Source organism: Catharus ustulatus, chromosome 3 (assembly GCF_009819885.2).
Source record: "Catharus ustulatus isolate bCatUst1 chromosome 3, bCatUst1.pri.v2, whole genome shotgun sequence".
Classification (NCBI taxonomy): Eukaryota; Metazoa; Chordata; class Aves; order Passeriformes; family Turdidae; genus Catharus; species Catharus ustulatus.
In genome coordinates, this window is record NC_046223.1 from 28,728,229 (window position 1) to 28,754,154 (window position 25,926).

General features: G+C 42.5%; 1 protein-coding gene across 1 annotated transcript in view; it reads left to right on the forward strand.

Moving 5' to 3' along the window:
• Nucleotides 1-3,807: 3,807 nt before the first annotated feature.
• Nucleotides 3,808-25,926, forward strand: part of EPAS1 (endothelial PAS domain protein 1) — a 76,504-nt gene continuing 54,385 nt past the window's right edge. Inside the window, exon 1 of the mRNA XM_033054893.2 lies at nucleotides 3,808-4,093. Coding sequence (XP_032910784.1) covers nucleotides 4,068-4,093 — 26 coding nt within the window. The 5' untranslated portion in view covers nucleotides 3,808-4,067. The remainder of the gene's footprint in view (nucleotides 4,094-25,926) is intronic.

The following is a 25,926-nucleotide window of genomic DNA, read 5'->3' on the forward strand; positions in this document are numbered from 1 at the left end:
ATCCATGCTTCATAAGCATCTCTTTTTCCCTGCTAACAAATTAACCTGAAGTTTGAAATTTTAGTCTTATTTGCTATTGTCCTTAATAAATGTTCTTTGGCTTTAGCTCACCCTGGTGTAAGTGAAGAATCCTGTCTCCTTCCTCCAAGGGATCAGCTGTGTTGAATAACAGGGCTCTCTTTTCTCCCTTTCCTTTCCCATCATGTCATTATTTGTTATTACAAGCATCAACTTTTTGCTTTTGCAGTATTGAGGAGCCAGAAAAGAAAGAAGTCAGGGATTATTGATGAAGCTAAAACACTTTATCCTCTCAATAATCTGTTTTTAAGAGCTGCTTTTAATTCTAAAAAGTATGCCTCGCTTGTAAGAGATGGAGTATCCATGTTTTCTTCTGATTACTCTGGAGCATTAATTGCTGAGCAATGTCAAACTTCTGTTCTACCAGGACTCTTCAGTCAGTACAGGTGCCAGTAGCATGCATACATAAAGGGAGTACTGGAAGTGCTTTCACTTGGCTGACGATGGCTATGCGCATTCAAACTGGTGTAAGTGCTGATTTGGATGGTTGATTACATACATATGCATATCCTTGGAAAAAACAATGCAGCATAACTGGTCCTAAATCACTGGTGTGTTTCAGAATAAGTGGCAGTAATCAGGAGCTTGCCAGCATCTTGTTTGGGTGATGAGGTGTTCCCCATGAGCACATGGGGCCCTGTCACTACCCTGTGCAGGTTTCCTAGATTGTCAATGCAGTTTAAACTTCAGTGTGGGCTGTGAAAATTGCTTTCACACCACCGGGGTTTTTTGGTGAGCCTCTCTTTTCCCCAGAGTTTAGTCCAGACACAGTTGACATAAACTCGTCCCCTCTAGACTTGAAGGACCCTTCAAGAACCCATCTGATACACCAAGGCAGATATCAATGACTTTTCAAATACATCCCCTGAAGGCTGCTTTTAGAAATTAAAAACTTTGTGTTCCTATAGCATCTCTAGAATAATTCACATAGGAACAACATGGGTCATCTTTTCCAATATTTTCCAGAACAGAATGGATAAGACACAGCAGCTTGTATTTTCTCTGACTAGTAAAATAAAGAAGTCCCATCTGTTGATCCTGCTGAAATCTTTGATGGGGGGGGTGGAAAAAGAGGAGTTAACCCTTGCTAAGTTCAGCACATGAAGTTTTCCCGAGCACTTTCTCCCCTTCCATGAGATTTTATCTGAGTTATATCTACTAAGCAAAGTGTAAAATGTAGCAAATGCAAGGAAAATGTAAGGAGTAATATAGGAGTATGAAATGGAAAGAGCCTTTAGAAGGGTGAGAGAAATCAAGAGGACAAAGTGTGCTTGCTGTCGCTTTAAGGCTTTGTTTTGCTTTTTGGCAGCTGTATCTTCGTGGTTAAATAGTGCACATTTGTAGAGTCAATGTGCTCACTAATGGTGTCGTTCCTATCGAAGCTTCTGAGCAGTATAAGGTTAGATAAAGTCCATGCTCTGGTGGGTACTGCTGTTAATAAATACTGACTCATCACAAAGGAAATTAGAGTAGTAATGAGATGCATTTGAAAATTAAATTATGTGATTCTCCCCACTGTTCTCCAGCAAGGAGAAACTTGAGCAAGCCTCCCTGAAGGTGCTGTGGAGTTCTTTATCACCACAGAATGTATATAGTAAAGTGACAGTGGTATTAAAGATACATTTGATCTTTGCCTCCCTGAACAGTCCTGGGAAAGAGAGTGAATTAACTAGAGTAAGCTCTAGAGGACAGGCCACTTTTTTTTCTTCATGTTCAAGACGGGAAGCTCATTTGCCAGAAATAGTAGTACAGACAACTTCAAGAACTGAAGCTGTGAGGGGGCTGTAAGAATCACTCAGTCTTGCTTGCTTCACCTTCCTGATGCAGCAGCAAGATTCCTGTTTTCCTGGGCACTGCCCTGTGCTGAAGCCCACCAAGCTGTCTGTGCACAGGAGGACAGGACGGGCGGAGGTTCTTGAGTGGAGCTCAGATGTGAATTCTCCCGTTGTCAAAGCACCTTCAGGCCCTGCAGAGCGAGCGTTGACACTGTTAATCAACTACACCGTAGCCATGTCGGCAGAGCCAACGGGAGTCTGGCTAATGAGCTTGATGTGAAATAATTAAAATTTACTGAGTAGTTTAGATTTAGTCAGTTTGAATGCTTTTCTTGTCTGATTTTCGAAGGCAAGTTGTTTGTCCAAGTGAAGTGCTTTAAGATACAGCAAGGAGCATCGACATCAGCAGAGATCAATGATGGACGAAGAGGTCTATTTAATCTAGGAAATGAGTGACTTGGTTCTTTGATCCTATTGCATTCTCCTATTCCCAGAAGGTTAAATTTAGTCCTGCATACACAAATTCTGTTTGACTAAGTTTACTCAGGTTTTAAATACTTGTGGGTTTCTTTTGTTTAGGTTCTCTTGTATAACAAGAAAAAAAACCCAACTGTTACCACATAATTAGGCTGTTGCTGTGTAAGCATGTGTAGCTCTTTTCAGACTTGAGAGCAGAATATGCAAATTCAAACCCAAATGCATTTCTTTAAACTTTCATACTGTATAAAAGAAAAGGAAAACACCCTCTGACCCATTGTATACAATCCAGCCTCTGGAATGGCATAGGGAAATGGCTCACATTTGAATTAGCAAGAAATTAGTCTTGTTTGGCTCATGTTGCCCACAGTACTTCCATTTTTCAGAAGTAAAGAAAACCTTGTGCAGCATAACGCAAAGGTGTGCATGTAGTTCAAGATATAAAAATGTAAGGTAAGCCTAAGAGAACATAAAGATAAGGTTGAAGTTTCTACCATGCTGAAAGACAATATCAGGAAAAATTTTCATAATCCCTTGTTTAGGAAGGTTAGTTGCTTTGGTGTAAAATAGACAGAAATCAAAGCAAGAGGGTTTTTTTGTTTGGTTTTTTATTATTATTATTTACATTTTTCTTAACTGCAGCAAGCCATAGCAGATGCTAGCACGAGATGAGCTTTTTGGCACTTGCCACAGACTCTCTTCCCCATTTGTCATCAACCACGAGTTTTAAAAGTGCCTGAATCGAAATATACATTACGATACAGAAAATAAAATCGAAAAATCAGGGAGAGGAAGGAAGTCCCATCAGGGAGGCAAAAGTGCAGCCCTTGCTTCCTTGCACATCCCTGTGCCCCCAGCCGCCGCCAGGCTCCCTCTCCTCCGTGCGCGGCCCGGGCCGAGCTCAGCGGGGCCGGAGCGGGGCGGCCCCGCACGCCTGCCATGGCTCCGGCGCCTCGCCCCAAGCCCGCACCCCTCCTTGCGGCTTCTATTTTCGTAATTTTTAATTTCTTTTTTCAACACCCCCCGCCTCGGGCTGAACGGGGGGCGCTCCAGGGAGCGAGGCCGGGGCGGGTCCCCGCTTGCCGGAGGGGCGCTCGGTGCCGGGGCAGCTCCGCAGGTGCTCGGACCGCACCGGCCGGGAGACACCGCTTCTGGGAAAGAAAGAAGGGATAAAAAAAAAGAAAAAAAAAAAAAAGAAAGAAAGACAAGAAAGTTGAATAACCAAAAACTTCAATAACTAAGAAATAAGCGAGCGGCGGGGCCGGTGCCCGTGCGCGGCGCTGGCGGGGCGGAGCGGCCCCGCTGACCCCCGGCCGGGCCGGTGCCGGGGGCGGGGAGCCCGGGGCGCCCCGCCGGCCCCCATTGGCGGGCGCGGCGGCGGCGGCGGGGCCGGGCCGTGCCGGGCCGGGTCCCGGGCGGAGGGGGCCGGCCCTGCCCCCGCGGCCAGCGGCGGCCCGAGGTTTAAAGTGAGAACTTTCTGCGGGCGGCGCCGAGCTGCACAGCCCCGTCGCCGCGTCGCTCCTGTCCCGCCGCAGCAGCCGCCACCACCGCCTCCCCCGGGCGGGCCGTACAATCCTCGGCAGTGTCCTGAGACTGTACGCCTGCCTCGGGGGCGACCCGGCAGAAGCGGACCCCGCTCCCCGCCCGCCGCCGCCCGCGGAGCCCCGCGTCCCGCGGGCAGGTGCTGAGCGCGCCCCGGCCCGAGAGGCGGCGCAGGAGCCGGCAGCGGCCGCCGCGATGACAGCTGACAAGGAGAAGAAAAGGTGAGGGGCCGCGGGCGAGGCGCCGGGCTGCTCGGGCCGCTGCGCCCTCCTCCTGCCCTGTCCCCTTCGGCCGCGGGGCTGGGCGCCGAGGGGGCACTGCCGGCCGGACGGCGCGGCCTCGCCTCCCCGCCAGGGCTCCTGTGCGAGGGCTCGACCCGCAGCCGCGGCGGGAGTGAGCGAGCTCGCCCAGTCCGGGCGGGGAGAGAGGGGCAGGGGTGACCTGCGGGGTAACCCGCGCTCCGGGCGGCCGGGAGCCGAGCTGGGCAGCGCCTGGTCCGGGCAGCGCCTGCCCGGGGAGCTGCTGGTGCGGGGAGCTGCTGGTGCGGAGCTGCCCCCGCGGCCGGCAGCGCTCCCTGCCCCGCCAGAGCGGCCCGGCCGTGCGGGCAGGTGCACCTGGCGGGCAGGGCAGGCAGCCGGTGTGCGACCACTGCCGTGCGCGCCATGGCAGGGCTTGGTGTCAGCCACGACAGAGGTAGTGGGAAACTATTTCTGAGTTGAGGATGGGGGTTTTGGAGGTAGCAGCGCTCTTAGCAAAATGTGTTTCGTCGTTAAAGTCGCGTGGATGAAAATGCCAGGCTGTGTAAATATTTCGATACCTCCTCGCTCCGGTCCGGGACGCTGGTGCGTCTCCCGCGGTTCATGGAGCTCCTCGGCTGTCAGCGGGTTTTCCCGAAGGGCCAGGAGCCCCAGCAATGCCCGGCGCCTCGTTTGTTGCTGCCCTTCGAGAGGGATGTAAAGCTAGACAGACATTCCTACACTGCCAGAGCCACCCTTCCAGAGGGAATCAAAGTAACGCACTGGTGGTTTTGTAGTTCATCAAAGAGTGTGTTTTCTTGTTGGTTCTTGAGAACAAGCGTCAAAACAAAACTCAGCCATCCATAACACAGAAGTTACAGGTGGAGATTAAGAGAAGAATTATCTGCTTGTTACTCCAAAGCTGTAAACAATTCCTATGGATGAGCGAGGGCACGAACATGGGGAAAACTAGGCAAGTGAATAAAGTTCTATGAAGTCTTGTAAAAGGAAAAGTATTCAGTCTGTTTTATGCAGCAGGCAGTCACAAGGATCCGTCGATTATCAGCACACGTTACTGTTCTGGCTATATATTCTCTTTATAAACAATGTGGTTTACAGACTAAGAATTTAATGTTGTTATTTGTCATGCATACTGTCCAGTTGATGATACAGTAAACTTTAAACCCTGGGTTTTTGTTTGTGTAATAGCTCCTCTTTTATTGAGTCACCCTATGACGATGTCATAGGGGAGGTATGGTAGTGTAAATCATACCTTTTCCATGTAGTTCTGTTTGCCTCAGTTTATCACACACTAGTGTACTAGGGTTACACAGTTGCCTGAAGTATTTTCTTTTTGATACAGTGCAGAGTACAAAGTATACATACATTTTGTGTCTTATGTTGAAAAAGTAAAAAGTTACAGTACAAGGTAGTTATAAAAATGTGTTACAATCGTTTATAAGGCAAGAGGATGAAATAGCGTATATATTGGAAATACACTGCATTCACTGTATCACCTCTTTAATGGGACACTCTTAATCTCTTCAGTTTTAACCTCTTGCTTTCAAGCAGAGAGATTGAGCGCTGTCTAATCTTGCGGGACAGCACACTGAAGTGGTTTGTGGAAATACTCTTCGGATACAACACAGGCTTCACACGAGTGAAGTCTGAACCCTGATCCTGACTCTGTCACTGCTTTTAAATATTGTGACATTCAGTGACAATTTTTCTGTTTCTCTCAGAACTAAGCTAATTGTTATCTGGTTGGTGGGTTTGTTGCGTAAATGAATGTTTGTGGAAGAGCTGGGAGAGTGTCATATGAGGGAGTTCAGATAGCTGGCTTGTGCCTCCCTGTCAGTGCTCTGTGGATATCCCCACTGGGGGTGTACCTATGTAGCCTGTTGAAACAAGGTGGTTTTGCTTTCTTAGTTTTCCATTACTATTATGGAGTAGGTTTATTGCCTTGAATTCGACAGTTACTGTATTGTTTGCTTGATCTCTATCCAGATATGCAGCTAGGATCTCTAACCTAACTTGCTAATAGCATTTATAAATCACTTTCACGGAGAAAAGGTGGGGCGGTGTTACCGGATTTCCAGGCAGCTCTGAAACTATGTTGAGGAGCAGTTCTCTTACTGTTAATAAATGTTGTAAGGAAGATAATCTTTGATTCTCTTTATGGTCCACTTGAGTTGAAGAACATCCTCAGGTCCTCATTTGAACTGTTTGCCAGCAGAAAAGAGCAGTTGTTTTATTTGGAGCAAGTGTTGTGGCACTTTCAGTGGGCTGATTTCCCACATTTAAAGTTAATCCACGGTACAGAGCTGAGATTAATATGATTATTCTTCTTAATTTAAAAAAAGAAATTATCTACACAGTATTAGATACTCTCTTAGAATGCCGGTAATTAGAAGCTGTGAGAAGGAGGAATGAAGGCATATAACAAACACATTTTAGCAAAATAGTAGAAACTGAGGGAAAAGTATCTGTATCACTGCTGTACAACAGCAAGTAGTGGGTAAGTCCCCGTGTAATTAGAGCAGTCTGAAACAATATCTTGATGTGTTTTTTAATGATTTGCAAGACACAGTTATTTTGTTAGGAATGGATACTGTGTTAAATGAACGGTTCTGGATGGACAACAGTGTCTGTTTGGGAAAAGTTTGAAAGCAGGCTCAAGGCAAGTCAATTACCACTGAGAAGGACGCATCATTTGACTTTACCTTTTCAGTTGTGTTATTACTTGGGGAATTCTGTGTTTGTTTTCCAGTTGTATGAAAATAAACCAATTTTGCAGCTCAGGGTGTTTCTGTGCTAGTGATCTCCATGTAATTACACAATATGTTTTGTGACCATATAATGTTACACAAATCTGTTTAACTTCTTCTGGTCCAAATAGTAAACAAATGGGATTGCTCACAGTTATTGTCTAGGTAATAGACTGCTTTCATTTACCCTCTTACTTAATGCTTTATTTGATGTTGAGCCCCTCTAATGAGATGCTTTGTGCCTCAATTTTCATTGACCTTTTCCTTCAGGAGAGTAGTTTTGCCAAGCTGAGGTCACTCTTGGCTGTTCCTCCTCAGGATGAGGAAAGTGCCCTGATGGCACACACAGCTCTTCAGAGCTCAGGTAGTTGCTCTCTCATAATGGGTATAATTTGGATGTCAGGAAATGTGAGCATTTGGATGTGCCAACTGCAGATTTCAAGAAACCCAAGTCTGAGTTTTGTTCTCCCCAGTTTTTTTTCTGGGTGTCACTATTGCCAGGTATGCTCCCTATTGCCTGTTATTCCGTGATGCTGGTGAGAGATCTTGTCCATTCTCTTGCCATCCCAAGTTCATCCTTATACTTTTTTAAACCTCACTTTATGTACTTCAGCTGGTGGAGTTTTGAACACTTTCCTTTGCAAACTATTTCACAGATTACTCAACTTCAATTAAAAAAATGATTCAAGTTTTATTATTGCTCAACATCTCCCCATGCATAGCCCACATATTTTATTTACTTCTGTTTGCTTCTGTGTTCACATCTGCCCTTGCAGTTTTTCTTATTTGGAGTTATCAGAAGGAAATGTGATCTCCTGAATTCTTGGTGAACAATCTGTTGAAATTGGCTGTTTAGCACATGCTTATGACGTGTTAACATTAGGCAATTTGTACTTATGTTTCAGCGCCACAAATACAGGCACTTCATAGCTTGCAGGTCATCTTGGAATGATCCTGGCCACTCATAGCCCTCCTACTTGGGTTTTGCCCCTTCTCTTTCTGTACTCACTGCTCCGTCTGCATTTCTGCAGATGGCTGGCTGTTCTACCAGAGGGTGGCCCAAGGGTACAGGGATGAGGAAGGACGGGCTGCTCGCCTGCCCTGGCTCTGCCTTTACCTGCAGAGACCTGGAGCAGAGGTTGGGCTGAGCTCTGCCTTGGCCACCTGGCCTCCTTGGGAGCTCTCAACTTCTGCTGCCCACCTCCTGTGGTTTCATCTTGGTAGAATCAAAGTGTTTCAGCTTGATGAAGACTGAGTGGCTTTTTGCTGTGGCAATGGTGTGCAGTGTGAGTGCCTCCCAGTGTTGTACCATCTTCCCAAAGTGATCTGAGCATCTGAGGATTTGTGTTTCGCAGGGATGCTCCAAGGGCTTGTTCTGCTTGTGTTTAGCACTTAAGCCCTAGAGCAAGTAAAAAATCTGTCAGCCCTTCATAAGCACAATCTTTGTCTCCTTTTCTCTGCATCTTCTGTCACATTTATCTTCTGTAGGTCGTTGGGAGCATCTTGCATATTTGAGATACTCTGCTAATTACCAGTTTTGCATTTATGCTGAAAATTCAGGAGCTCTATCATGAGTATAAAAAAATGGATCTTTCTATGTCTTTCTCTAATATTTTTTACCATGATGGATTAAGTATCATAAACATTAAGTATTTTCGTTTTCAGGCTTCAAGCAGGAGTTAAATGGGGTGGGGGCAGAACTCTTCAATCATTCATTTTCTATTATTAGGATAAGCATTAGAGCAAGGAAATGAGCAATACAAAGGCAGATTGTATTTAAAAATAATTTAAATACACGGAATGGTTTTATTCTGCTAAAGCTATTTGTGAAATGCTATTGTGTTAATTACTCCAATATTCACAGTGACATGTGTATCTTAATAGTTATAAATAGTTCTACTCCTAGTAGCTGGCACAAGGTTGACAGAGCCCTTTTCTTAAATTAAGAGAGAGTGCAAGTATGAATATTATGCATCTGGCAGGTTTTTTTCTCATTTATCATTCTTGTGCTCAATTCGCTTAAAAGGCAATATAATAAAGTAGTTATCTGGTGAGGATAAAACCCTGACTGCTTATATTAAAAAAACTTTTCTTTCTTACCTTTACAGAGCTCCTTTTCATTGGAACTCTTTCTGAAATCTGCTAAATGGGAAACAATTTTACTGTGCATTTGGAAAGTAGCTTAATAAAGTACAGTAGGGCAGTTGGCTGATAAATAAGTAATGTTCCAAAGTAACTCACTTAATTATGCTCTTTACTTCTTCAGCTCGAATCTAATTATGGTTTTGGTTCTTTGCTCTGCGACTGTATTTAGATCTAGAAAATTTAGCTGAAACAAAATCTGCCATAATAAATTTTGATTAAATGGGCATATTTGGGCCTGAAAACAGTTAGACTTGTAATTTAATTTACTTGACTGTTATCACAAAGCATTTGGAGTTGGACAGCATCTCCATTATGCTTCTCTATCCATTGCTTTATGTGACCCAGCAAATATCCAATATGTATTCTATAGAAACTCATCAAATGTTTTGCCAGACAAGAAGCAAAGTTGCTTTAGTTGAATTTTTATGTCTGATCTTCAGTCTAAGAGGTGCCCTGGTCTTGACCCTTTCTCTGTGTGCTATTATGTGGACTCAGCAGTTTCCTTTGATTTAGGGGAATGTTTAGGGTGTTGCCTCCAAAAAGATTGTCTGAAAAATTCAGAAACTTTACACATACTTTATGTTAGCCTGTGGGTGAACGATTAATACCAGCTTATTGCAAGTTTATGAAAAAATTCTGTGTATTTGGGCAGGAGGGAAAAACACTATTTTATTTTGTTTGTGCTCTCAAGTAGGACAAAACCAGGATAATAGAGCTCCTCAGTGGTTTTCCTAACATAAATGTGTTGAACCACCCCCCAAGTTACAAATACTACTTTGTCCTGCTGTGTATGTGTTTATGCACTGATTTGCTTTCAGACAAACATTAAGTACTACATGTTTTAATCTCAAGTATTTGTGAAAATCTGTAGAACCAAACCGACTGTTTGGTCAAAGAGATTTCAGCAGCGTATTGGTGTGTCCAACAAGAAACATCTCTCAAACTGCATCTTGCCTGTGCCTGACTATTCCTCCAGTCCCTACTTCTGGAGGCACGTCCCTAAATCCCAGCTGTGACCTGCATGAGTGAAACCTCCAGGCCAGAATTTGAGCAGACTGTAAAGCAGGAATTGGATGGAGAGAACAACTGGACTTCTATGTGATTTGGCTGAGATTTGTTTGCTTGTTTTTTAATATATATGAGTGAACAGTGCTGAGTGCAGGGTCTTAAACTGCTCTTTGTAGCCTGCCTCATTCTTTAACACACCCTGCACATAAAAAAAAAAAAAAAGGGTTAAAAATAAGTTAATCCTGGTTGTTGTCACCTTCCACACAGCCCTAGGAGAACAGAAGGCTGAAGCACTGAAACATCCCCTTGTATTTGGATATGAAATATTGCGTGCCTTGAACTACCTCTACAAATAACAATACTTTTACAATAACATTTTGGAGCTAGGAGAGCGTGAGCAGTCTCTTTTTGTTTCAGGAAATCGTGTTATCTAAGGAAAAGCTAAAATTAGAAGTGATATGGAGATCATTGAGCATGGTGACTTTTTTTTGGGAGGGTGGTGTGGTTGGGTTTTGGATTTGTTTTTTTTTAAACAGAGCAGCTCTTCTAATGGGTGAATCATGCGGGTGTAAGTTAGGCACTTGATAGCAAGCAGTCTGTCTGAAGGTGTATGTGTAATAAGATTACTGGTATAATTTAGAAATTATTTGGAACTACTGAAATGTCAACTTAATCTATTGTAAATATTTGTTACTCATTATCTAATATTTCAAAATATATTTGGATAGAGTTAGGCAAATGAAGGTAAGATATAAAGTGCAAATTTTGAACAATGGGCTACCAAGCCCATTGCTGGGATAACTGCAGATGCAATTGGTGAATATTTTCTGTAAAAACAGATATTTTCTTGGAAAATAATTTTCCAGAGCACAAGGGAAACAAGAGCTACTGTTCTAGTTTTAGCTAGACTAAAATTAAAGAATTGGGTTAAGAAATTACCAAGACATTTGGAGACTGCTGAAACATTTTAGATTTGGCTTCATTTTTATAAGGTTTCTTGTGTTGCACAAGATGTTGTTAATTGAAAACTAGATGTTTTAAATTCGTTTGAATGGCACTTAAGTAATTATTAGTCTCATATTAATTTAAAGATTTTTCTTTTTTCTTTGTCTTTCTTTTCTGGTGTTAGACTTAACTGGAATTTTTTCCAGATCTTAGCTATACCAAAGTCTACCACAGGCATACATGTGTCTGGTATGGTGGCTTGACCTCAATCAGATTCCTGTCTTCCTTTCAGGAGAAATCTTCAAGTCTATCTGCTAAACCAAAATATTAAATATTCCTTTTACACTATTTACAGGGCCCTCATTACTTAAAGCTTTGAATTCAAAACAGTCCCAGTCTTTCAAAAACTGCAATTGCTTAGACAAGTTAGCAGGTCTGATGAAAATACTTAGTCGTCTTTGGCTTGCATTAGGCAGGAAGTGTGACTTGGCAATGACAAAGGTCTTCTCTAGCTTTGGTTATGTGAACAGCTTTTTAAAGACTGTAGTGTAATTGAAAACATAGCAATGGAGGCCCTCCATAACCCCTCACTGGCTCCTGACACAACAGACAAAAAAGTCAAAATATGGAAGAGATGAAAACAGCATGTTTACAGAATTCCTGACTTGTTCTCAAAGGACTGATCATTTCTGAGCCATGTTCTCGAAAACCTGCCTGCATATGCTGAGAGATAGACATGTTTGCCTTTCCCAGGAAAGCTATTGCTTTAAGTAGCAGATATAATAATATAGTCATACCAGGTGATATCCACCTTTGGCCTAGTACACGTGTTTTCTTTACGTAGTCAGCTTATGAATCCCTTATATGTATATATAGTATTGATTACACAGAAGGTGGTTTGCTGAATGGTTTTAGTTTAAGAACCCAGTTCAGTGACCTGAATGAGTTGCATGAAATCTTAAAAATGTGCCCTATTCTTCTCTTCTTAAAAGGGAAAGCTGGTGCTCATTTGTTGTGTCAGAAGCCTTATGAACCTTTTTAAATCTGCATAGGGAAAAAATCCACTAAGGGCTCATAATTTTGGTGCAAGTTGTCAAAATTTGCTGTATAATATTTTTCATTTAAGATACATTCATGCTTTTGTAAGATGAATATTTGCTTAGGTAATAAGCTGAAGCAAGTATGAATTGGGATGGTTATTAGGCAGCTTTTATAAAGGTGGTGGAAGCATGCTTTAAAGAACATTCCTTGTATTTTGTTTCACCATTAGCATATCTAAGGTATTTACTGCCATAAAAAGGTGCTTAAACTCTTGGTATCACAGCTGTAGTCGTTTGCACTTGCATTTGTATGATAAACTACAAAGCAGTCCTATTCAGCTATTGTGTTTGGGACATTCTCTGGCTGCTGTTGGTCTTCAGGCCCTGTCTGTTCATTCACAATTGTATCACCCTCTCTGCCAGTAAATTCTAGGTATTATTGGGTACTTGTTGTCAAAATACTTCAAAGATCTTTGAGCCATTAAGAAACCACCCCACTCTGTATTTCTACACTTGTAAATGGGGAATGTTGCTAGGAATGCACCCAACTTTTAGCTGTCTGTGCAATTTGTATCCAAAAATCGTTGCAAATAGCAAAGTATCTTCTGAGATGATAAGCATTGTTGTTCCTGGTTAGATTTTTGTGTGGCATTATGATGAAATAACAAACTCGTTAGCTGACGGCAATGACAGTGTCTTCAGACTCTTAGGTATTTATGGCCAGTATTGACTTAAAGCTGATAGGAAGTTTGCTTAGAACAAAAATGGCTTTTGAGAGATCTATGGAATGTCAGCGTCCTACGTAAGTGGATGTGTGAGAAGAAATTCAACATTAAATGACTTTATCATGCCACAACTCTTTAGGCAGTATTTCTATGGAATACAAATCCAGTGACCAGTTACAGCTATACACCAGTCCAGGATTTTTTTTTAAGGTCTCAGTTGCCTCCACAGTGTTTCATAACCTGTGAGAGAAGATTGCAAATTGGTGAAAGTGATTTTGGTATTTTCCTATAGTTTTTGCCAGATGATTCTTCTGGAAAAACTGCATTTGTCTAAGTCAGTGAAGGTGGAGTGCCTTTGGGAAAGAGTAAGCATTTTGGAATAGCCTCTGCCTATTGCCTTCACCATATGGTCTCTGGAAGAACAGCGAGGCTTTGCCTGCTGCTGGATTATCCCCTTCCTCCTCTGTCACAAAGGAGAACCATGACAAACGGGGCTCTTGGTTTACTTTTTCCAGTTATCCCCATATTGACCTGGGAGACACAATCCCCCTTGTCCTGTAAGGTTGTCTTGCACATCAAAGAATGCAGAGTTGGAATTCACCAGTTCTTGCACATGGGATGGCTGACTTCTGCTTGCAGAGGAGGAAACCAATGCCTCAAGACAGATAGTTATGCTTGGTCTTAAGAAAACAGTGTTATGTGCTCTTTTAAGGGAAGGCAGACATTTGGGGGTGTTGACCCCCTTTATTGCTTAATGCAGCCCTTTTATGTGCGGATTTAGGTGGAAGATGTCACATTTCACTGAGGGAACATAGCTTGGTTCAGCTGCGGGTGGGCTGTTTTTGTGCTGCAGCTGTAAGATTATCAGTTTATGTTAATAAATCTGGTTCTTGGTTTTTTTCCCTGTGAATGATTTGAAGGATGTGTTTATTGCCATTACTAATCAGAGGGACATTTTTATGGGAACATCCTTTCTGTGCTCAAGTTGTCTTAATGCTTCTATTGGCTTTTTTACGTAACAGCAAAGCCGTATTTATGTTCCCAGTGATTCACAAAAGGGGACTATCTCGTTTGCTTAGGCATGTGCTGGCTTGAAAATGAACTAGAAGCAAGTGCGGATATCTTGAGGGAAACTTAATGCTGGTGTTTCGAAACAGCCATTATTTCCCACTTAAGAAAAACCAACCCCCCCAACCCTACTTTTGTTTGTCAGCTGCATGACTGGCCCGAACAAAGCCTCTCTGGCATGGGGACCTGGGCCAAAACGCAGTGAAGCTGAATAAAATCATGTTTTAGATTCTGTCTCTTGAGCTTGTTCACCACTCTCAGTAGAGCTGGCTGTGAAAGTAGTGTCTTGTTGCTGACCTGGCTGCTGAACAACAGCTTCAGCAAGTGGGTCTGCTCTCTGCAGTTGCTTCTTCTGTCTCCTTTCCCTTCCACACCCTCTCTGAAATCCCCTTGCTCGGCCAAGTTCTTTGTTCTGCTGGGTACTGGGGGCATTGCATTGATAATGTAGCCTGGACAGTGTGGTGTGACTGATCACTGTAGTTATCCTAGCTCCCCAGTCTGGAAAACTGGGATGGTAGTACATCCTTCCTTCCACCTTTTGTGTGTCTTATTTATTTAAACAGTAAACTTTTTAAAATAGGGACTTTCTATTTCTATACCTAGCACAATGCTGTAGATATGTTGGCAAGAAGCTTGTAGAATAAACCTAACCTGAAAATGCTTTAATAGGGGGTTGTCAAGTGGAAGGAGCTTGGTTATCTCTCACTCCTATATTACCTAGTTAATTGCTTTCTTTACTGCACCACTCCATATTATCCCTCAATATGTAGGTTACACCCACGTGCTGACGGTGACCTACGCCTTCGCTTGCTTCACCTTTGAATTTGTCCTCCTGTCATATAAGAGCCATGTGCAATTTAGACGCCCCAAGCAATTGAGAAGGTGGGGGTGCTGGTGGCGGCAGCAGGGGGTTGCAACATCCTGAAAGCATCTCAGAGACGATAAAATCCCTTATTCTTTCAGATTTCATCACGGGGCAGGCAGGTGAGCAACCCACGGGGCAATAAGAGTGAAAAGGAGGATTTGACCATTGCAACAAAACCGGTCCTTTCTGCAGCTGGGGAGTTCAGCAGGGTTTCAGCAGCAGTCGTTTGGTCTCAGTTTCTTTGAACTGAGAGCTGTAAGAATGTAGAAGAGTGCCGACATACAGGGTTAATGTGACATGGGTTTAGAGGTCAGCATAGGCAGTCTCACTCACAGAGACTGAAGCCTGTGGATCTTCATTCAGTTAAGGCTTCTCTTGCATACGGGTGCCAGGGTGGGCCTGAAGACGGAGCCCACAGTGTTTAGTGTAAAGAAGAAGCAGTGAAAATAGCCTAACATTTTAGACAGAGACTTGGCAGCTTTGCACACTGTGTGCGCAGGCCCTGAAGAAGATAGTGCAAGAAGCCGTGTTATCTGTGTAACACTTCTTTCCCTTTGCCTGCCAAATCTTAGGACAACATCCCCCGCCCCTCCGACCTAAATGTCACTGTAAACATGGTGTAACTAAATTCCAGCCTCTCAAACAGCAGATATGAAGCAATGAACCAGTGACAGCACTGTTGCTTTTTGACACTTTTAAAAAGAAGAATTTTAAAGGAAGCAGGTGACAGCAAGTGGTGCTTATTCAAATAGGAACTTTTCAGAGCTCTTCTAACCTGGGAAATAAAATGAGCCAGGAGCAAAGTCTGCATTGCAGGTCACAGTAGGGATTTGGGGTGCAGTGATGGCTAATGTGGAGCAGAAGGCAGAGTTGAAAGAACAGCGCCTGCCAGCTGACCTGTTAAAACCTTTTAAGAAGGAGCACTGCCAAGGTGAAGTCATTATAGAGCATTCCTTCAGAGGGAGTCATGTGATGAATACAGTGCAAATATAAAATGATTTCATGTTATATTGTATTTTGAGTAGGTTACAGCCATGGAAAGAGCCTACTGAGTCATTTGTTGAGCTGTGCGCTCCTGTTGATTTGGTTTCCTAGGTTTGTCTTGGTACCTTAATTAACAGTTGGAGGGCTCTGGCTTTTGTACCAAAAAACCTCTGTATCCATGTCTAAACTTCTATCAAAATGGAGTTCAGTTCCAGCCTCAGACCTCTGGGTACTGTTTTGTGAAAAATGCCTTTAAGGAAAATAAAATCTCAGCTCTGTGTGATACAAACCTTTATCCTTCTTAAAAGTGGATTTCATGTTCATTTCACTTCAGGTCTTAGCTGGTGGATTAAGGAAATGAAATACCTTTGTGAAGTATGAGGAAAGTAAAACAAGCACTTGTTCTTATACTGTTACTTGTATAGGAAGTCAGTTCTGATTTACACTTGTGAGGATGAATGTTTGGTGGGCAAGTGTATTTCAGTGCACTCTGTTTGGCCACATAGCAGGACATGTTTTAGTGAAGCTGTGGAATATGAAATCAATGTGCTGAAGGAATATAAAGAAAAAACCTCTACCTAGAGATGTATTTGCTACTGAGAGTCAAAACATCTCCTTCACCTCAGAGAAATTAAATACCTCATTGTGCTTGTAGCTGTAGATATATTATAATTTGCTGTCGCTGAATATGAATTGCATATAGGAAGTTTAGAGAAGGATTATGGCTCAGTAAACCACTTGGAAATCAAAAGAAATGTTAATAGATTATGAGACGGTGATTAGATGAATTACCCTCTTCTAGCTTGTTTCCTTAAGGGATCAAGGTTTACATGGTTACAGTGTGTCTACCTCCTTTTCTGATAGAGCTGTAGAGATCTCAAGGATACTAAATAAGTGGGAGTAGGTGTTGTAATGGCTACAGGGAAAAGTTTCAGCCACAGGTCCATTTCCCTGTAGAGACAACAGACTTCCAAGAAGTCCAGGTGGCAGCTAGCTACATGCTTGCAGCCTGCTGTGCCACAGGTTCCAGGATCCACCAGGAGTCTTAGGAGTCTGGAGAAGTGTGTTTTTGCTAGCGCCCTTCTTGACACAACAGCTTGTCACTTTTGTAGCGTGGTTCACTAGTTAACCCTTGTGGCGTTTTAAAAACTATTATTTAAAAGCTATTTGCCTTGCTATTTGACAGGAATAGATACAGAAAAAATGCTGTTCCTTACTCCGGGTGTTTCCGAGTGTTTAATTGTGCTTAGACCTTACTGGTTTTGGATGAAGAAACTGCTGTGCTGCTATGATTAATGCTAACACTCAGTACTGTGGGCTGTTTTAGACTGGCCACATTAAAACCACCCATGTATATACTTCGCTCAGGCCTTGGGAGGTGCAGCTAGACTTGTTTCTGCTGGACAAGAATCTCTGACTTCGACTGGAGAAACAACTGCTCTTCTCAACAGCTGTAACTCTGGATCCGGCTGTAGAAAGATCTGTTTTGGTTGGAGAGGCCCAACTGTGTGTGCATTGGTGTTGATTGTCGGGGTTGTGATTAATTTTGGGCATTGTTATACTGGCACTAACAATGAAGGCATTGTCACCACTAACATTTTCACTTTCCTGTGTTGTTGCAGTGCTTGTTTAATTATTTTTGCAAGAGCAGTAGGTTATGGGAATCTTTTCATGTGCAGACCACGTTGGAGGCAGGAATCTCCTGTTAAGAGTTGTACTTTTGTTGTTCCCATAAGCAAAGGTAATGATGAAAACTTTTAGAATTGGTTCATTGGCTTTGGCAATCGGTATCTACTGAACATCTCTTATACTTCTCAGAATCACTTCCCCTAGTCAAGGCAGTACTACTGTTTGGTTTTTGTTTGTATTATGTATTTGCTGGAAGGAGAGTGCTATTGTGTGTTTTTTGAGGGTGATTACAAACATAAAATAGATTCTCTTGAGAACACTTTGTCTACTCTCATGACAATTGGTAATTGTTTTGTGTTGTGTAAGACTCTGCGTGCTGTGCTTCTTATTTGGCAGTATGTGTGTGTGAACCTAAAACTGAATTTCCACCTCCAGCATTTTTATCACTGATGTTTTAAAGGTGAATCCTGGAACAAAGCATAAAACCTCTCTGAACTCATGTATTGCTAGACGATGAATACTTACCAAATTAAGGCAAATTTTTTCAGTCATTTGGGAAATAAAGTTTGATGCATTTTAATGGATATATCCTCTAATTAGGACCTGTGTGAGGTCGCTTTCAAAAGTGAAAAAAAGAAAGCCAAACCAAAACCAACCCCCAAAACAATTGCTTTTGACATTGGAACAGACTAAAATAGTGTAGTTATGTGCAAGGTGAGTGTCATCCTTTTGCACCAAGTGTGTTTTCAGAGGTCTTTCCAAAATGCCAAGGGAAAAGGAATCCATAATCCTCACATATCCTATTAGCAGAGAACCTTGAGGTAGAGATGGGCAAGATGTGTGGAAAAAATGAGGCTTCTGCAAGACATTTTCTTTGTAGGTCACTTATTGTAGTTGAAATTACAGGGAGTGTAAGAGCAAGTGATTTATTAGCAAAGCCATGAAAATAAACCATTTGCCACTTCTAACAAGTGTTGCACCAAAATATGCCTCATATTTTAAAAATAAGTGAAAACTTGGCGAAAAGTAAGACCCGGGTTTATCTGCATTTCATCAGGTACATGGCGTCCTGGAAGGCAGCCCACTGGCAAAAGCATGGGGAGTGTTATCCTTTGCAGCACTGGGAATGTTCTCTGCTGAATTTGGCGCCAATGACCGAGCTTTGCTTGTTAGCTGAAGTTCACACAGACTCCTTGCCAGGCCTGCCCAGAATGCTGTCTCCTCTGACTTCCTGTGGTCTTGCATAATATTTCCTTGCTTCTTGTATAACTGCGGCTCGTTCTGGTCACAGCCTGGTTTATACGGTCGACTTTTTGAAAGGCCAGTCCTGCAAACGTGCGGCCGAGCCATGTCAGCGGCGGGAGCGTTCCGGTGGTGACGCCAGTGGAAGCACCCTTCCACGGGGACACCGCCGGCAGCGGGGGCGTGTGTCAGTGCCGACATGTCTGAAGGCAATAAAGTTGGCTGCTGCAGCCTCGTGACGAGATAAGCGTGTGAGGCATGACTTCAGATTGACTGCACCTTTGAAATCCGTGCCGCTGCCGCTCCGATTTCTGTAACAAATATAGGCGCCAATTAAGGATGGGGGACGCAGCAGGCAATGGAAGCGCATTTTCAGAGCGCTCTGAAATTCTTGTATTGCTAATAGTCCCTCAGTTAAAAGTCCCCACTTTTGCCTTGAAAACATGCTCCAGGTATCCAGAGTGTTAAAGGCTATGATAGGAATTTCAGGAAGGAGCTTCAGAAAATGGTATTTTCATGCTGCTGGTTTTTAATGCTTCCACACAAGTTGTTTCTGCAGTTGTCCATGGTTAAAATATGCATTAGTTTTGGATTGCTATTGAAGCAAGTGTATTTAATAATGTTTGCCATTTACTAGCCTAGACTATTTGTATGTGTTTTGAAAGTGTATTTCACAGCAGCTTGAACTATGTCACTGTGTTTGTGCTGATTATTTTCTAAGTATTTGTGTTTGCACATGTAGTTATATGTGAAACACCAGGTGTACTTACAGAGCTTTGTCAGTAACTCATTTTCAGAAAGGTGTTTGTCTAACTTGACACCTTCCACACAGTTTAAACACAGTTTTCAAACTGTTACCTGTGTTTTTTGGCAAACCTGTTCCTGGCATGGCTTTGAAAAGCTGAAGAGTAGAGATGGCAAAATAGTCACTTCAGTATGTTTGTAAACTTACTCAATAGACTGTACTGATTTTTTCTGTTATACTTCCCAGGTCATGTATCATCTTCCGGTTAAATACTATCTACTGTGGAGAAACAGAAGAATCATTTTAAGGGGAAAGCATTAGAATTGACTTAGTCATCACAGCTATGTGAGATTCTCTTTAAATTGTCTCATACCATCATCTTTTCCATGAATCCAGGTTATCCATTTGTCATAGAAAAAGTCATGCTGCCTACACATCTTCTTGCAACACTGTCTTGGATCTGATTAATTTAATGGAAAATAAACTTTTACTGGGTAAAATGTGTTATGAGAGCTTTCCTGGTCACTTAAAAGCTGTAGGCTGTAGTCTGATTTATTACATTGTATTCTTGATCAACATTTTAATGGCTACAGTCCAAGTAATACCATACTTGGAGAATTGTCAGAGTAATAGAGTGGTGGTACTACTGACATCTAGCAAATCATTTATAGTATTGGGAGCACAAGCTCTTCTTGGGGGTGTGTATTACATATATGCATTTTTGACAGATGGATGCAAAGCCAGAAATCCTAGTATGGCTTGACCAAAGACCTCTAGTAGCATGGGTGCCAAATAAAACAGGTTAACCCAAATGTGTTGTGGCCAATGTTGGAGAAAAGCAACAAGCTTATGGGTTTCCTGCATAAGCCATAGAAGTATGAATTGTATGGTGGAAGCAGACTGGTGCTGGGGTTGGCCCTAAGATCAGGGAAGACGCATAAGAATTGCAAAAGGTGTTGGACTGAGCATTGCTCAGCCAGCTGGAGAACATAGTTTGCTGTTCAATAAAGATCAATTTACTCTCCAGAAGGAACGGTTGAGATATTTTAGGACCTGACAGTCCATTTCTTTTAATAAGCTTATGTTCCTCCTGTGTACATAATTTTAAGTGATCTCAGGAAAATCATTTTGCGTTATAAAATCAGCTAGAAATTTACTCTGCATATAAAATAACAAGATTTAGAAGCTTGTTCAAAAAAGGTGGGCTGAACCTTAGTCCTTCTTTCAGCAGTGTTAAAAAGGCACATGTGTACTCTTTGAATCCGAATGTAGCCAAGCGTTGGAGAGATCCATGGTCACCTGGGCATGTTCGCTTTTTCTTTGATGGTTTAGAGATGTGCAAATGGGCACTGCAGAAGGCTTGAGGGTTTAATCCTCAGCTGTACAGGCAGACAGATACCCTTTGCGTTCAGTGGGAGTTTTGTCCCAGTAAACAGCTGAGGATTGTTCACTTGTGTACATGTCTAGATGTGGATCTCAGTCCAGTAAACACGTGTGTAGATCTGTACACGCTAATCTGCTTTCAGAGCTGGGAACGCCGTGTCCCTCGCGTCACTGGGGACGTGGCCACACCTGGAGCTCCGTGCAGACTTGTGTTAAGGACACCAATGGCCCATCCAACGTGTGTCCTGCTGCAGGAAAGGAGTGATAGGTATCTCCGGGGCTACAGCAGCCTCCGTCACTCAGCATTTGGTGCGTGGAGATACTGCTGTCCTCTGAAGGATGTGTTAGGGCAGATACACACTTCCAAAATGCCTGTGCTCCCAGATAAAGTAGAAGGGCGCAGCTCGCCTAACACTGAATATTTTCAGCCTGCATGCCTGCTCCTCCCTGAAGCTGAAGAACTTGCTAGGTGTTTCTCAGGCTGAACTTTTACAGGAGCAGGAGTAAACTTCTCATCTAGGGAAGAGTCTGCATAAAGGCTGACTGGGAGCAGCAGAAATGCAGCTGTGCTCGCAGTGCCAAAGAGCATTAGAGTGCTTCTCCTGAGCTGCATGCTGCAGCTGGCAGAGTGATGACACCTGTGAACCTTCCACAGGCAGTGTGCAGGGGAGAATGAGAGACTTTTTGTACAGGTGCTGCTGTTGAGAGAGTTGCCAATACTTTGGTTTATTCTTATGATTTAAAATTTTTTAATGGTACTTGCCCAGAAGTTGTAGTCTGTCAGCAGGGAAAGCCAACCTTGTGACATTACATCAGAACACGCTGTGTCTCATGCAATGTAACTTGCATGCTGTCATTAGGGACCTGTGCACATGAGGGAATGCTGTAGGTGTGTAGCAACAATTTTAATGGATATTATAAAATCCAGTGTCATTAAGTACTGAGGACCTCAGGAGTTTTGGAAGAGCTTCTCCTACTGCCTGATGTAGTAATTCAGTATACTTAGCCTCTTAGAGGAGAGGTGTAATAACAACAATTAGTACATTTGTATGTTTAAGTATGCTTAAAAAGCTTAAATGGATGTGGTTTGAAAAAGTGAAATGAAAGAACAGTAAAATTAACATTAAAATCCAGCATATGCTATGGTGAAGAAGTATAGTCTTAGCCATACTGCAAAAAATAGAGATCTGAAAAGGTTTCTGGTTGACAGATCTGTCAGAACAAGCAGAAGTGAATAGTAAATGTTAACTGCTGCTTATGGTGTATTGGTTTTTTTGTTTGAGTTTTTCAAAACATTAGGGTGCTTTGATGGGGATGTGGTGCTGTGTAATAAAAATTATGAAAATGCACCTTTTCAAAATGTTAACACAAAAGTCCCAGGAAGAATAATATCTTATGCAGTGTTCACACTTCAGTCTCTCTAAATAGGAAAAAAAATTGTATTTTTTGTTTGCTTTAATAAGTATGGGAACACTGTTGAAAAAAGAGCTTAATGCAAAGGGAGCATTAAGAGAGGACAAGAGGCACTTTACTTTTGCTGTCACTAGAGCCCCTGCAGGCTTGGTGAGGCTCTTTTTGGGTGGAGGTGGCGTTTGCAGCACGATGCTGCCTGGGGGCTGGGAAGGAACCAAGGGGCTCTGCCCCTCCTGCGGAGGGAGCTCTGAGCAGCAGCTTGGCTTTGTCCTGAGCAGACTGCTTAGGCTGCTGGCCCAAAGGGAGGGGCTGGCAGGACAGGACCAGGAGCTGTGAAGGCTGTTGAGCAGTTCTGGACACTTGAGTGTCATGCTGGCTACCACAGCAGGCAGTTTCAAAGGGTTCTGCTGAGCCTTGGGTGTGTGCTGGACTTCAGTCAAGAGCACCCATAGCCACTGCCGGAGGTTTGACCAGACAGACTTTCTTGGGGTCAGTGCTCAGGGGGAGGCTGGGAGAACGTTTTGGGGAAGCTTTCTGTGTCCTTCTTGAAAAGTCTGCTGATTGAAGTGGGCAGATGGGAAAATGCTGGGCTACATCAACCTCTCACCTTGCCAAAGCAGATTTACTTTCCTTTATCCAAATCAACAGCAAAACCTCCTCCCACTGATTTCAGTAGCCACACATGCATTTTTGACCAGACATCTTATGGTTGTATATCTAATATGTTAATATCTGTATGATCCAAGTTTTAGCCTGATGTTTAATAGGTAAGGGCCGAAATTCTGGTTTGCCTTTTTTTTTTTCGCCCTCCCAGGAAAACAAACATTTGATACTAGCAACTATAATTCAGGCTTTTCACCAAATTACATGTGGTTGTTTCCACAGCAAAACACATTTTTACATAGCCATAGCACAACACTAGCCTTGGCCTAACTCTGGGGATTACAGAGATAAGATACCAACCATGGTTAGCGTCATCTTCTGATAAACTGGAGCATCAGTAGGGTGCAGAGCTATAGCCTTGAAGGCACAGAAAATGGTATTTAGGGCTCTTTGAAAAGTCTTGGTTTAGGGATTGCATAGGAATGATAAACAGATTTTTGCAAGGTTTTATGGGGACACCATTGTTAACTTTTGCAGTAATTATTGAACTGCTTTCTTGTTGCTTGAGAACTGGTACTCTCATTTGTTTGTCACTGTTCAATCATTGGAGTGAAGCACTCGGTAACAAATTGCAGCATGGGGAAGTACTAAGGTTGTCTATTTCAAGCAACATTTGAATACTGAAAACATAGGTAAAATGAAAGGCGAAGGTTAATGATTTAATAACAAGGTCCCCAGGACCGTGCCTTATGTCTAGAAGGCAGCAATTTGCATTTGCTTCCTGTAGGGTGACTTTACTGAGGAACTGAAGCTACTTAGCATATGCAGATGCTGAAACTCTTCTATGCATCTGTTACTACTTAAAAAGCATAAAGTCTGTGGTGGAGACTCTAGAGATGTCAAAGGAGAAGGAGTGAGGCACTGACAGAGAGGAGGGTGCTGGTGTAGGCAGGGACTGCCAAAGAGAGGAGATGGTTATGTGCCCTCCAAAAAGCTGGGGGGTCACTGGGATGGTTAATGAAGGCAAGTAGGCTCTGTTTAGGAGAAGGATGTTTATGTGCTTGATAGAATTGCATGTACAGCAAATCGCTTTAAATACATTTTGTGGTTACCACTACTTATATCCAAAGCAAAACCATAATTATAAAGTTGCTCTTGTTTCTGAAACATCATGTGCCAAACAAGTTGTAGATATTTGTAGGGCATGGTAATGTCAAAGATCACCTGAGTATGAAAAAGATAGGTTTATGGGTAGCAGCTGTATTCATAAACCAGCTGAAGCTGAATTCTCATTTACATCATGTTGTGAAAACTCAACTTTATTCAAGTATTTGATGCTGGCTCCTGCAGAACCTGCAGCAGATGTTGCGGGCAGTGGGTGGCTGTAGGCAGAGCGCCTGGTGGAGCAAGAGACTGGCGGCCTCAGGCTCTTCAACACTTTTCTGATGCTGGTCAGGCTGTGCAGTACGTGCAACAGCATCATTAATGTCCCTTTGTTCTTCCCCAACAGTGTGTGCTGCATGAACAGCTTGGGGCAGAAAAAATATCTCCTTATGTTGAGCTTGCTGATGATGACAGTGTCTCGTGAAACTCAGTTGTTTCTCTTTGCCTTTTTGATCGTGCTAATAGCTTCTTCTGGAACCACCACCATTACATTGACGCTCCTATTTTTTAAATTGTTTTGAAAAGTTCAAGGAGAAGAGTTTTGTTGAGTTTTTTTTTGTTTTTTTTTACTTTTAATTTTATTTTGTTGGTAGATTGGAGACATTAGAAGAGCGAGCCCTAAGCGCAGTTGGAATGGCAGGTTCCTAGACAGTTCAGCACTCACATCCAGCAACCTTCCCTCTCCTTTTGATTTCCCCGATGCTGTTTGAAGATAAATTATAGACATGAAATAGTGTACAGGTCAGATGCCTGGCACGAGAGCCAAAGGCTTCAGCTCTGGCCAAGTGGCCAAGCTCCCACCAGGCGTCCCCCAGGTTGGCTGCAGGGTATTGAACTCATTGCTCCAGCCCAGCTTGCAGAGCTCACAATCTCAAATTACTCAGTGTTATTCACTGGATCTCTGCTCAAAACTAAACAAAAGTCAGCACCCTCAAGTCCTTTTGTAAAGCTTAATAATAGCTCACAAATAATCATAATGCATTAGGAAAAAAAATACATAGCAAAATATGTCCAATATCTGCAGTAAGGCGTTGGTTTTGCCATCCTTTCACAGCACATTTTAAAGAGTGTAAGAGCACTAACTGGTGCAAAAATGAGTATTAGGACTAGTTGAAAACGTGGCCATTTTGTGCTTTAGCCTGCCCTGCTTATGGCCTGTTCAGTACTAATGGAACTCTATGGGATGTCACTGGCCATTGCACTTTTGCTGTTATATATAAACTAAATTTAAGGAACTTTTTAGTGTTTGTTGTGCACAGTGAACCTCTGGGAAAGCTTCAACCTTTGACCTCTGTAGTGGGTTATGACAGGGAAGATTCGTAAGAGCTTGATTTAGACTCATCTCTGGAAAGCTGGTTAAAAATACTCAACTACCACATTCTTCCTCCTCCCCCATCTCGGTAAAGGTCCTCTTAAAATACATACTCAGGCACTTCACTTGTTTCATTTCTTTGGGAGCCCTGTAGTCAAGGCTCCTTGTAAGAAAAAGATTAAATTGTGTTCATGTTTGTGCTTTTAAATTGCCTTGGTGGTAATCCAAGAAGTATTTTCTTAGTCTTCCAAATTTCCATGTGCTTTAATATTAATCTATTTTCATCAATGTGACCTGCCCCAGCAGTAACATTTGTTTGTAATTGGTCATGTAGTGTTTGCTGAGGAGACATAAAAACTAAATTAAATTTATCTGAGACTTTTAAAAATCACATTCTGAGAAAAATGAGGGATTTATTAGAAAATGAAAAGACAATTGACAGTATTGGGGCAATTTGTCACAAACCTGAATAGTCAATAAATTATGGTAGCAGAACTCTTTTCATTTTGCTTCTACAAAGTAGAATATTCTGTCTTTGAAATACTTTGTACTAGCTTTTAATTTTGCATTATATGTTAATAAATGTTTATGGCTGAGTTTTGGCAACAATATCAGACTGAAGGACTGGTAATGACATTTTTTGTTGGCTTTATAGAAAGAGCCCTTTTATGTGCATTATGTATCACAAATTAGAACTATCCCAGATATCTAAAATTAAAGAATATATATATATATATATATATATTTTTTTTTTTTTTAATGGAAACACAGGTATTCTT